Source organism: Podarcis bocagei (genome assembly GCF_964188305.1).
Source record: "Podarcis bocagei genome assembly, chromosome: 11".
In the NCBI taxonomy this organism is placed as follows: domain Eukaryota; kingdom Metazoa; phylum Chordata; class Lepidosauria; order Squamata; family Lacertidae; genus Podarcis; species Podarcis bocagei.
Genome location: NC_138136.1, coordinates 49,094,661 through 49,107,092, shown reverse-complemented (window position 1 = coordinate 49,107,092; position 12,432 = coordinate 49,094,661). Strand labels below are relative to the sequence as shown.

General features: G+C 43.1%; 1 protein-coding gene across 1 annotated transcript in view; it reads right to left on the bottom strand.

Moving 5' to 3' along the window:
- ADAMTS12 (ADAM metallopeptidase with thrombospondin type 1 motif 12) overlaps positions 1 to 12,432 on the bottom strand; it is a 109,575-nt gene that overhangs the window by 37,197 nt on the left and 59,946 nt on the right. Inside the window, exons 7-10 of the mRNA XM_081212637.1 lie at positions 10,644 to 10,793; positions 8,521 to 8,664; positions 6,253 to 6,397; positions 1,618 to 1,710 (exon numbers count right to left, since the gene is read on the bottom strand). Coding sequence (XP_081068763.1) covers positions 1,618 to 1,710; positions 6,253 to 6,397; positions 8,521 to 8,664; positions 10,644 to 10,793 — 532 coding nt within the window. The remainder of the gene's footprint in view (positions 1 to 1,617; positions 1,711 to 6,252; positions 6,398 to 8,520; positions 8,665 to 10,643; positions 10,794 to 12,432) is intronic.

The following is a 12,432-nucleotide window of genomic DNA, read 5'->3' as shown; positions in this document are numbered from 1 at the left end:
AGCTGTATATATGAAGCAAGAGATCTCTTAAGTCTAGACTTTTACTTTTTTTCCCTGCAAAGCCAGCATAGAGGGGCCCAATTCAGACTGAGGCTGGGTACAGGGGGAAAGGGTTTAGCTCTGTGCCTCACTACCAAATCCCCAGTTTAAGTTGCCCTGCCAGAGCTGTTTTGAATTGCACAGGGAACTTGCATTGTGCTTCTAAGTCTCCCCCTCCACAGTCAATAGCAGCTTTGGGGGTGGTGAGTGCAGATTTGCACTTGGGAATTGGCACAAGAGCAAAAGGTTAAATCCTTCCCCTGTGTAGAGGGCTTACCTGTCAACTTTACAAAGAACAGTCCTCTGTCTGGAGAAGTCTTGTATGTGAAATGTTGTCTAGTCCAAATTGGGTTAAAGGCACCATAGGAAGCGGGAGCTCATAAACAGTTCACCCCACAGTATCAGATTCACACAGAATCACCTAGTTATAGCCTTCCTTACTATGGTGGGATGTACTGTATTTCTATTTAAATTACAGCAATTATGTCCAAGTTTGAACTTATACTGTACGTATACTTTATTAGCATATGCAAATTTCATTTAAAAAATTGGGTCCCCCTTTGTGGTGGTATGTGATGCAACTCCAATGGCTGTTTTTTGAGGAAGAAAAATTCGGAGGTCTTTGATGTCACATGTACCTTCTTCAGACATTTTCATCAGGCAAAATAGTATTAAAGTCTTTTGCAAAACAAAACAAAATCACATAGTCCTACAGTTCAGGGTAAGACAGAAGTTGCCTCATTTTAAAAAAATAGTATGCATGTCTTAAATAAATTATTATTATTATTATTATTATTATTATTATTATTATTATTATTATTATTAACATTTACATGTACAATGAAAACATAACTAGATCCTGAGAATACTCTGCCACAGTTTAATCCAGGTTTGAGCAAACCACCATTTGCTGGGTTTCAGTGCGACAGCAAACTGTGTTTCTGGTCTGGTGTTATGTCTGAATCACTCCATAGAAATGACAAGCCATCAGTCCCGAGCCATAAGCCTGCTTAGAGACACTGAGCAGGCTTGGGTATTCTGAAGAAGCAGGGAGCTTGTTAAGGTAATGAGTCCGTGAATTGGGGAAGGTGATGGGAGCTGCAAATCAAGCACCCGGAAAAACAGGACACATTTCAGAATAATGAACTACCCCAACTACTGGGATGTTGCTTGGTTAGAGACTCAGCTCTGCTTTGCTCAGAGGAAGGTCATCTAGCTGTCAGTGCTATGGAGAAACTCCAAAAGTATATCTTTCATTTGATCTGCGGGAGCTAGGCATGCAAACTCCCTGATGCTGGAGGAGATGGCATTGATTTGAAAAGAAGGCAATTTCCTTGCCTTCCAGATTGGGGATATAAATGCAGTTGTAAGATGATAACTTAATGAAAAAAACCATCTGATATGGTTAGCCTTTCAGAGTGAAAGGCAACAATATGAATGGGACCGAATGCAAAATGGAGCAAATGAAAGATGTTTTATAAGGATGACACTTTGTTTTGCATTGTGCTCTTGCAGCATAAAGAAAGTCGGGTACCAAAGTCATAATTTCCCATCCTGGTCTCTCCTTGTGACAGATACCTTATTCTCACCGCATCTCGTTCCATCTGCCGCAGCATCCAGTTTCGACCGGCAGGAACCTTTCACAAAGCACCACAATGTCTGGCAAATATTCTGCAACGACAACCTCAAATGTTGTAAAGAAAAAACAATTGAGACTTTAGGGAATTGTGGGGTTTTTGGTTTTTTTTTGAGAGGGCTGTTTCAGCTTGGGTTGTCTTTAAGAGGCTTGATTTGATGCTCGCAGGCGTAGCCAATGTGGTGGTCTCCTGATAGGCAATTCCTATCAGCCCCAGCAAGCATCACCAATAGCCAAGGATGATGGGAGTTGTAGTCCACAACATATGGAGGACATCAGGTTGGCTACAGCGAGTAGGAAGAATTGAGGAAAATAATGATATCCAGTGGAATAACCTTGAGTGAGGTTTTACTTACTCATCAACTACCTAACTAAATTCTGCAGAATGCAGCTGAATTTTAACTTCATTATTACCTAGCCTTAGGCTCTCAGCCCTCGTTGTCGATCATGCTTTCTAAATCAGTAAAAGTATTACTTAAACCGTAGCACTTTACCCTACTCCCAGTAGTCAAAACTCTGCAGTTAGTTCTAGTCATGGAAGACAGGAAATGGCTAAACCTCAATATGAATGATTGTCAGAGAAGTTGAAGGAAGTCCAAAAGTGTGGAATTTGTGAAAATTTGGATTAAAACTGTATATTTATGTTGGAAAATTAATAAAAAGTATTTAAAAAAAAGGAAATGGCTAAACCTCATTTCCTGTCAAGCACCAGCTACTACCCCCTGGGACATTGAGGACCCACACAGACACTTGCATTTCATTGGTATTGAAGGAGAAAGCAAACCTTTCTTGCCCAATTAACCCTCTCAAAAATGGGATGGGGTGAGTCAGGAGCCAGTATTAGTGCCCATTAGTTTTTTGGGAAAATGAAAAATAAGTACAGTATCATTTTTGTGAAAGTTATCATTTGCCAAGAATATGAATTTCCACATTGGGTAGTTTTTGGAGCTGTGAGCTGACACTGCTCTCAACTACTCTTTGTATAAAAAGCACAGTCACGCCAATGGAACTCATGCCTGTTGGGAATGAGCTAAACAGCAAAGAGCTACAAGCACTTATTTTACTGAAAGGTGTATTGTCAAGGGCTTACAACTACATGATTCTCCCCCCCCCCTTTCCCCATGGTATTATGAGTTGTATATTTTTCTTTACCGTAAGTCACTTGGAGACATTCAGGTGACAAGTGACTAATAAGTTTAATAAACAACAACAACAACAACAACTCATCCGCTATGCACACAATGCCAGTTAAGAAAATTATTTGCTTTAAAGCATAGGAAATGCAATGGAATAATTAGAATAAAGAGCAAAAGGAAGCATACAGTATAAGCAGAGTTTTTCTAATTTTCTACCTTCAGGGCATACAGTACTTTTCACACTGACCCGTTTGCCATGATTCAAGCATCTGCCATGAAACTCACATCCTCTGCACATTGCAGGGGATTCTGGGACTTTGGAGCTATGGGAATACATAAGTTAGACATGTCTATAGTTGGGCTCGCCCCTCCCCCCACGACGCACACTAGAAGCTTTACTGTTTTCCTCTTGCTGGTGTGCAGTTTTAATTCACTGCCAAATATTCCTGGAAGCCGAAGAACAGAAATGCAAAACAAATCACGCAGGGGGTCCTTGTCAGATAAATCAATATAGAAAGGGCTCCCTGTTAAGAGCGTTTGAAAGCCAATAGTCTAAAGCAACTTTTCTATGCAATTTGATGTTCGTAGTCCAGTAGGACAAATACGGAAACCCAACTGCACATTGAAGTCTGCCCTCCTAAGTCACAGCTGTGAAATCCACCGTGACTCTGCATGGAGCTCCTGTTGGGAGTCATTCTGCAAAGAAACAGTAAAGATGTTTGTACCTTTAAGAACTGTTTCTGTGAGCTTTGGGCAGATTGGGTACAGCTGGTCATGACTACAAAAGCAGGAAAAGTTGCAGTTTGAACTTTGCCTGCAAGGAAAAACACCCACAAGCTTTGTTGTTTGTTGTTTTGTAATAAAACCTTTATTTGATTTGGTTTTACACCGGTCTTGTGGTGTCATAGCTTCTGTCATCTGCCACCAAAGGAAAAAAACCCTCTAACAGCTCCCTCATCTTCCTCAGTCTTCCATCCCACTTATGAACAAGGCCAATGCTCCTCTGTACTGTGAGGATGTCTAGCAAACAAGGTTCATTTTTAGTATACAAAGCCCTCAACAACTTGGGATCGTGTTATCTCAGGGACTGCTTTACCTCGTATGTTCCTGCCTGATCACTTCCTAGTGATATCAGGCAAATGCCAACTGGGTTAAGCTTCAGGCACTCGCTTAGGGCTTTCCCCCCATTTGTTCCCTGAAGCGCAACCCTAGCTGCATGCACCATTTATATTGTTTTCATGTCGATTGTAGTTTTACGTTGTACACTGCTCTGACTTCTTTAAAAAAAAGTTAAGCAGTGTATAAACTAGTGTAATAAATAATGATCCATTTCATTTCAGTTTTCGTTATGGGGCATTCATGTTCCTCTTACTGTCCACTCATTGCATTCAATTTGGCCCCAGTGCTCATGAGTTTCCCACCTCCCCTCCATTTCATTTTCCTGGTGGTCACCATTTTCTTTCCCAGATACCCGGAAGTTCTACCACTCTGGAACGTTCTTGGAGAGCAGAGATGGCAGACGCTACAAGAAACCTTGGCCCCCCAAAAATGCCCTGGGTCAACACACCATTCAGGGCATCTGGGGAAAGAAAAAGATTGAAGTCAGCTGCACTTCTGCTGGGAAAATGGGACCATTTGGTTCAATTCTTCATTTGTTACAGAATTAATGTGTGCCTCTAACAATGACAAAGTCATTGGACAATTTGAAGAATATACTTTTCACAGTTAGGAGAAGCCAGACAATTTCACCACAGTTGGGGCTCAGCTTTGGTACAGAGTCAACCCCACTGGTCTGCTCTGTATATAACCCAATAGTTTATCAAGCCTTGAAGAGACTGGTAAATCATGTGTCACTCAATGATGTCATACATGTGGGCATTGACTGATAGCCCACCTGCCCCACTGCACTTTATCTGACTCAAGATTGTACAAATATAAAAAAAACCTCATGCTGCCAGCAATCTTTGGAACCTATGTGGGCATGGGGAATGGGGTGGGAGGAATTACACATTTAACTGCAGGCATCTTATATGTTTCCACTGCAGGCACATGCATGACAGGATGAGAAAACCATGCGTCAGTTTTACAACACCTTGCCCAATTAAGCGTTTGCATAGCTGCAACAGAAGCATCATTGGCTGTAGAATTACTCTTCCCTTTCCCTCTCAGCTGAGCACATATCTTTCTAGGATTGTACCTGCTGTGCCTCGTGGGTTTAGTAACCATGGAGAAAGCCTGGTAGATGATCTCCTCTAGAATTTTGCTGATCTGACTTCACTGCCAGTTATAGCCATCTGACAGATTGTGTGTTGCTGTGAGTCTATATCAAATGCGTACACAGTACAAACCTAGTCCCACAATTGAGCTACAGAGACCAAACGTAGGACTAGTTTTGCCTGGATGGGATTCCCTTTGGTTTACTGTGCAGAAGAAAGTAAGGTTTCTATTAAATGCCCTGCCACTATCTAAGAGTCTGGTATTTTAAGAACAAGAGCTCTCACAATCAAAGGGAGACAAATACACCCCCCTACATGCTGAAATAGAATAAAGTGCTATAGCATTGCCTGAAGACAATGGCACAACTCTAATGAAGCAGAGCAGGAGGAGGTCTGGCCAAGTGCCTGTGGAAGACCACCTACAAATCCTTGGATGTGGCTGTGCTCAATTCCAGCATGAAGGGAAGGTGGGATATAAATGGAATAAAAATAAACAGAGCAAATGGCCCTTTTTCCATTCCGTGAAAACAGTGGTGAGGAACCTGTGGCACCTGTCCTAATTTCATGTGGCCCTCTGGACGCTTAGGTCCTGCAATTGCCCTCCAGACCACCTTTTTGGGAATCACTTCCTCTTCTATTGTTTGTGGGGGAGAGAGAGAGAGAGAAAGAGAGAGGAGCAGGAAGAAGAAAGAGTCAGGGAGTGAGAGATACATGAGGTGGGACTAAGAGAAAGAGTGCTATGCAATCCTTCAAAGCTAAAAACTCTTTTGTCTCTGGCCCCACTCATTGCCAGCATGTCAACAACAACAACAGGCTCAACCCTGCTACACTGAAGAGACCTAGAAAGCTGCTAGAACCAGTGACCTCGTGGGCACCATCAAACAGTAGATTTGGATTTGGATTTGATATCCTGCTTTATCACTACCCGAAGGAGTCTCAAAGCGGCTAACATTCTCCTTTCCCTTCCTCCCCCACAATAAACACTCTGTGAGGTGAGTGGGAGAATGCAGCTGCTACACTGTCACAAGGTGTTTAACTTTAGATCACACGAGTAAGGTATTCAGTTGCAAATCCTATTGCTACAAGCTGCACAATATTAATATCTGCAATACAGGTTGTTGTCACCACCTCCTTCCTCCTCCATTTCTCTATTAGGTTCAGACGATTAATGTTGCCACCTTGAAATAAAATGCGGGGTGTTGGAGAGAAGCAACACTGAACTTACATCCACTTGATCGCAGAACGTTGCATTGGGTCCATATTGCAACTGGCATTGGTGGTGCACGTCATAAATCACTCCAGGTGCAATGAAAGGTGGCTTTAGATCTTTCTTCTTGGGTACATCATCCAGGCAGAAGCCCCATCCTCGGCTAAATATGAGGTGTGAGATTAAGTATTAACATTTGTGGAGTTTTTTTTTAAAAACAACAACAATACTGACACCTGCTTCTCGTGGTGTGGCAATTGTGGTGAAGCAGCATCTCCTTCACCTCTCCCTTACCCCAGTGGTGGAAGGATGGGAAAACAGGAAAGTGAGTTGAGAGGACTCCCCACAGACAAGACTGCCAGTGCTGGCTATATTAGGATATTTTCACAGAAGCATTATGTGCAACTGTGTGTAGGAGGCAAAAATACTGTCCTATTCATTGCTGTTCAAGACACCAGCTTGATCACAGTATCCTGTTTTGCTCGCTAAATTTCCAGGAAGAACATGATAAGCTAAACTGCTAACAAGATGATTCAGAAAAATGACGACAATCAATAGTTTGAGATGAATGGCACATAAAAAAAGAAAGCTGAAGAATATGGGCATATTTTAGCTCGGAGAAAAGTCTTCATACACCCAGGGAAGAACAAAATGCTGTAAGAAACCTAAGACGGCTGCTGAAAATAGCATCTCCGTATCAAGTTCTCCCTCCTCCACTCAAGACTTCATGCAGAGGGACCACAGATCTGCAGCTGCCATGCAGAAGATGAATGTTCAGTCACCATAATCTCCAGTTACACAGTAGAAGCAGATGAGTGGCAGTAGAGACACCAGTCTGACACCACAGTTACTGCTGCTTATCTGGGTGGGGCTAGGCTGGCGTGCTCTGGTCCAAGGGGTCACGAAGAGTTGGACATGACTAAATGACTAAACAACAACAACAGGGTGGGATACTGGTGAAGCTGGAGCCATGAGGTTGCACCAGTGGAACTGCCACCACCAATCTTATGCTCCTGGCAGTGCAGATGCGCACAAGCCCCAGCTTCCCTGCTCCAGGGCAATGGGGATGTCACAAAGGTTGTTTTTACTTTGGAACCTTTTCTATAGATCTTTGAAATACACTAAAATAAAACGGACTTCCTTGTGTTGCTTTTGCCTTACATGCTCCCCCAGTAATAATTCATTTAGAAATAAGAAACATTAATGTTACCCCAGGATTCTAACAGAATTTACTTCCAAAGATTTATTATTTTTCTTTATTTTAGAGCTCTGCAAGTACAGGAGCCCATCAGTTAATAGTTTGTTACAGGTTTTTTTTTGGGGGGGGGTTTCATATCTTTACCTTCTTATTAGCAAGACTCTGAATAAACTTTCTAACTTCATCCTCTGAAACTGGGGGCTATGTGGTGGCTGGTATCTTTTATCAGGAAAAATTACTGGTAAACACCTGATCACTGAACCCTCACCAGAATAATTGTATACAGTGGTACCTCGGGTTCCATACGCTTCAGGTTACAGACACTTCAGGTTACAGACTCTGCTAACCCAGAAATATTGCCTCAGGTTAAGAACTTTGCTTCAGGATGAGAACAGAAATCATGCAGCAGCAAGGAGGAGGAGTGGTGCTTTAGGTTAAGAACAGTTTCAGGTTAAGGCCAGACCTCCAGAACGAATTAAGTACTTAACCCGAGGTACCACTGTATATGGTTAAAATGCTCTTCCCACTGCTTCTGGGCGTTTTGGCTAATAACAAGCGTCGTGTCCAAAGATCCATCTTCATCTGTCAGCAAGTTCTGCACTGCAAGGGGTTGGACTAGATGACCCCTGAGGTATCTTCCAACTCTTCAATTCTATGGTTCTATAATCTACATCAATTTACCAGTGTAATAAATTGGGGCACCTAGTCAGAAGGTAACCTAGCTCCTGTTATCCCTTGTGCTTGCTTTGCTTATGATGATGGTCAGATGGAACAATAAACTATGGAAGCAAGGTACAGTGAATCTCAGGTTGCTGTGCTCTCCTCTCCTTCTCCAGTGGAGCAATGAGGAGGAGTTTGGAAGAGTCTCGCTTCCCCTTTCCATTAACAACAGCCTGTCATGCTATTTGTTCCCAAGGCTTACCACAGCTTGTTGTTATCATGCTAAACCATAGTTTAGCATGATGCCCAAACTCACCCAGTGTAATGAAGTTAAAAAAAATAGCTGCAATATCCTCAAAGGCAATGGCGATAAGGATTTTGTTTAATGCGTTCCATTTCCCTGTAGCAAAACTGTCATATTGACTCACTCTAGGAAGCGTGTGACATATTCCTTGCTGCATCTGGACCAGGTGAGAGGACTGGGGTCATACTGCAGCTGCCGGGACATAATGTATGGTCTCCTTCCCACTGGCTCACAGTCATTTTCCTTTCCATCATGCTGAATACCAAAACTGGGAGAGAAACAAATCCAGGTGCAAGATACTGTCAGGGAAGCTTCAAAAAACCAGAATATCTTATCTACAAATAACCTCAAGTACTGCAGAAAATATGCTGGGGAATTGCTTCTGGTTATCAGGTAGTGTAAAGTCTGTTATCTGGCTGGCCTGGGCGAAGGTTCATAGCAGAATCTTCCAAAAGATGAACAGCGCTGTGAAAGAAGTCAGCATTTTTATGCTATATTTCTGTGCATGCTGAAAAGTTGGTTTCATTAAGACCTGCCTTCCAGTCACCAGCTGTGGGAGACATCTGGCCAAAATAAAAGTGGCTAGGATTTGGGGTGAAAGGCACCAATAGAGTCATCCCGGGACATTTGTCTCACCTCCCCCGCTGCTCCCATTAGCTACACTGCAAAATCCGGGGGCTCCAATAAGCCCTGGCAATGGCATAAACAAATAATTTTGCTGACTGACAAATGACAAATGTGTCACGTTCCTCCAGGGGTTCATCTCATGCAATGGGCAATCTTCCTCCTCTGTAGGGGCACCCCACCTGTGTCGCTGTTCCAGCATAGTCCACTTAGCTCTATCGAGAAATTCAACATTTAGTCCTGTAGCTCGGAGGATGTTTAGGTGGGCCTCAAATTGCTACACCTTCACTTTCAGCAAGGCAACCGTTTACACTTGCTACAGGTGTACTGTTGCATGTTCTCCAGCAGGAAAACAGAGGTGTTTTTCAGGTCACTGCAGCAGCTCCCTCACCTTCCATGTCTCTTGGTCCTGCATGCTGTGAGAAAGTCTTCTGGGCTTCCCCTCAAACTCTCCCACTAAATGCCCTTGCAAATGTCCCTCTTTACAAGTCCTGGTTACTAGCTCCTGGTCACGAAGCTCCCAGAAGCTGCAATCAGCTAAGTATAACTGCTGCTGGCTGCTAACATCCTCTAACAGATGAGAATTGGCAGGGGGCTTAAAAGGAATGGCCAAGGACCTGTCACTGCTGCTCCAAAACATCTACCACCTAAGGTCGCTTTGCCTAATGGTAGGGCTGGCCCTGGTCATAGAGGCCCTGGTCAAAAGAGACATCTCTTGGGTTATGCACAGCTGCAGGAAACTCAAGAATGATTCTGTATGTAGCCCAGCATACATGCCCAGCGTTGCAAGGAATCTTGTGATGAAGCTGTCCAACTGCATAGTGCTTTACTGGCACACCTGAAATAAGATTGTGCAAGAGCCTGTTTGGGTTGCTTGTGCAATTGGGCCAGATGTGGAGGCCAACCATTGTGGTGACATCCCTCTGCCATCATGGCAAGGGTGGGAAGCCTGCAGCCCTCCAGAGGCTGTTATTGGATTTCAACTCCTATCAGCCCCAGTCAGAGAAAGATGCCCACAAATGCCTTAGTGCCAAAGATAAATATTCACTCAGTTGATGCTGAAAGAAATTCAAAGTTAGGTTGGAAGTGACTGCAATTATTGGCTGTTAATTTTTGTTTGTTCTTGCTTGCATCTTTACTTAAATTTTTTAAAGTGCATGAATAGAACAGTGCAAACAACAAATTTCTTATCAATGCTAACAGATCCATTTCTAAGAAGGTATTTTCTGAATTACAAACAGAATGTGCAGACATTGGAAAGATTCAAGAAACACAAAGAAAAGCCTATCCAAGCATCTTCTGGAAGATTTAAAGCTAGGCAGGTCACTAGCCTTTTTTTACTTTGAGAGATATACAAAAGTATTGCAGTGTTGGCCAAATCGCACAGGTAGAAGTAAAACATTTTTCTGGTGAAATGTTTATTTTATCAACATAAAAATCTCAAAACATATATGAGTGCCTGCCTTTAGGTTTCTGCTGTTTGTATTGACTCATTATCCTGACCTTAGACCTCCTTGCTACAACCATCACAAAGTTCTAATACTTCCTCCTCAGAATGTAAGAGCTTTCAGTTCTGGTTAATCATGTGACTTGACGCCCGCTAGACTCCCAGAGTTTTCATACCTGTGTCCAAGTTCATGTGCAATTGTGAATGCCAAAGGCAGGCCAGAGTCTTCATTGATGTTGCAGCTGCGATGAGGCTGGCACATTCCAGAGAGATGGGACAAGCCTAAGGTTTCGCATGGGCGATTCATGCCAGCACAGATGTCCTTCCTGAGAGCAAAGCAAAATACGTGAAATAAAAAGAACTTTGTAGCATGATCCTATGTACGCTCAGTCTCAGAAGCAGGGATGGGTGAATCTGAATGTTTCAGTTCCTCATCTCTCCACTGCTCCGTTCACTTCTCCACATCGGTTTGTGAATATTTTTTAAAGCCCTCATAAAAACTCATCAACATTTTGTGCAACTTTTCCCTTAATGGATGCATTTGTCAGGCAATCTACCCTTCTATAACACAATTGTCTATGTTATTTTCACCAACATATGCATTCTTACAAAGCGGGTGGCGCTGTGGGTTAAACCACAGAGTCTAGGGCTTGCCGATCAGAAGGTCAGAGGTTCGAATCCCCGCGACGGGGTGAGCTCCCGTTGCTCGGTCCCTGCTCCTGCCAACCTAGCAGTTCGAAAGCACCTCAAAGTGCAGGTAGATAAATAGGTACCACTCTGGCGGGAAGGTAAACGGTATTCCGTGCACTGCTCTGGTTCGCCAGAAGCAGCTTAGTCATGCTGGCCACATGACCCGGAAGCTGTATGCAGGCTCCCTCAGCCAATAAAGCAAGATGAGCGCCACAACCCCAGAGTCAGTCACAACTGGACCTAATGGTCAGCGGTCCCTTTACCTTTACCTATGCATTACACACTTTCCCCTAGCACAAGCATTTTGTACATGGTACTTGACAGGAGAACTGCAATACAAAATCTGGAGAAGTGCAGACTTTGAAGAATGGTTATGCTCAGTTCTCATAATGTTTTAGAAATGCAAGCTGAACTGAATTCTTCCCCCGTCCCTGCTCGGAAGTAAGTTGCACCATTTTCAGACCCTGAGAAGCAATAAACAGTGACAAACACTGCACAAGAAAGCTTATTACACATCCAAAGCAGAAATGTCGTCTCATCTTAAGGGGAGCAGCATACTCCCCTTGTCCATTAAACAAATTGCAACAGAGCAAAGCCTGAAACCACTCTCCCAATGTCCCTTAAACTCTCTCTCTCTCTCTCTCTCTCTCTCTCTCTCTCTCTCTCTCTCTCTCACACACACACACACACACACACACACTTCTCTGCTACCAACTCTTTCCTTCCTTCCTGCAAGGCTAGAAAAGCACATAGATTGTTTCTGGGCAATCTTTCATTGAACATTCATCCTGATTATTTTGCACAAAGTTGACTATCGATTTGAATATTCATTCTGAGTTGTTTGCAGAGAGGTTATACCAAGCAATTATCCCACACTTTTCAGCACGTTTTCCTGTCACTTTGTGTTTGTGCTAAGCTGTGCAAGAGCGCCACACCAGCTTTAACTGTGCAACCTGAATTTGCCAGTATGCAATCGAATCCCTCCCACGAAACTTCAACATAGATCAAGAGCTTTTGTTAGAATGCACAAAGGGACATTTCCCTCTCAGTCCTGTCTGACTGTGACCCAGGATAAGACGATTGCTTCCTTTTTACAATTCTTGAAAGCTATTTCCAGAGACCAATAATGTGCTACAAAAGACCATCCTGTGTATATATGAAATCTGAGAAAGCCCAACACCCCCATTGATTGATGATGTGAAGAAGGATGATTTGCTTTTGCATGTTATGTCACTGAAATTGATTTTAGGTTCTATATCAAGCATATCAATCTAG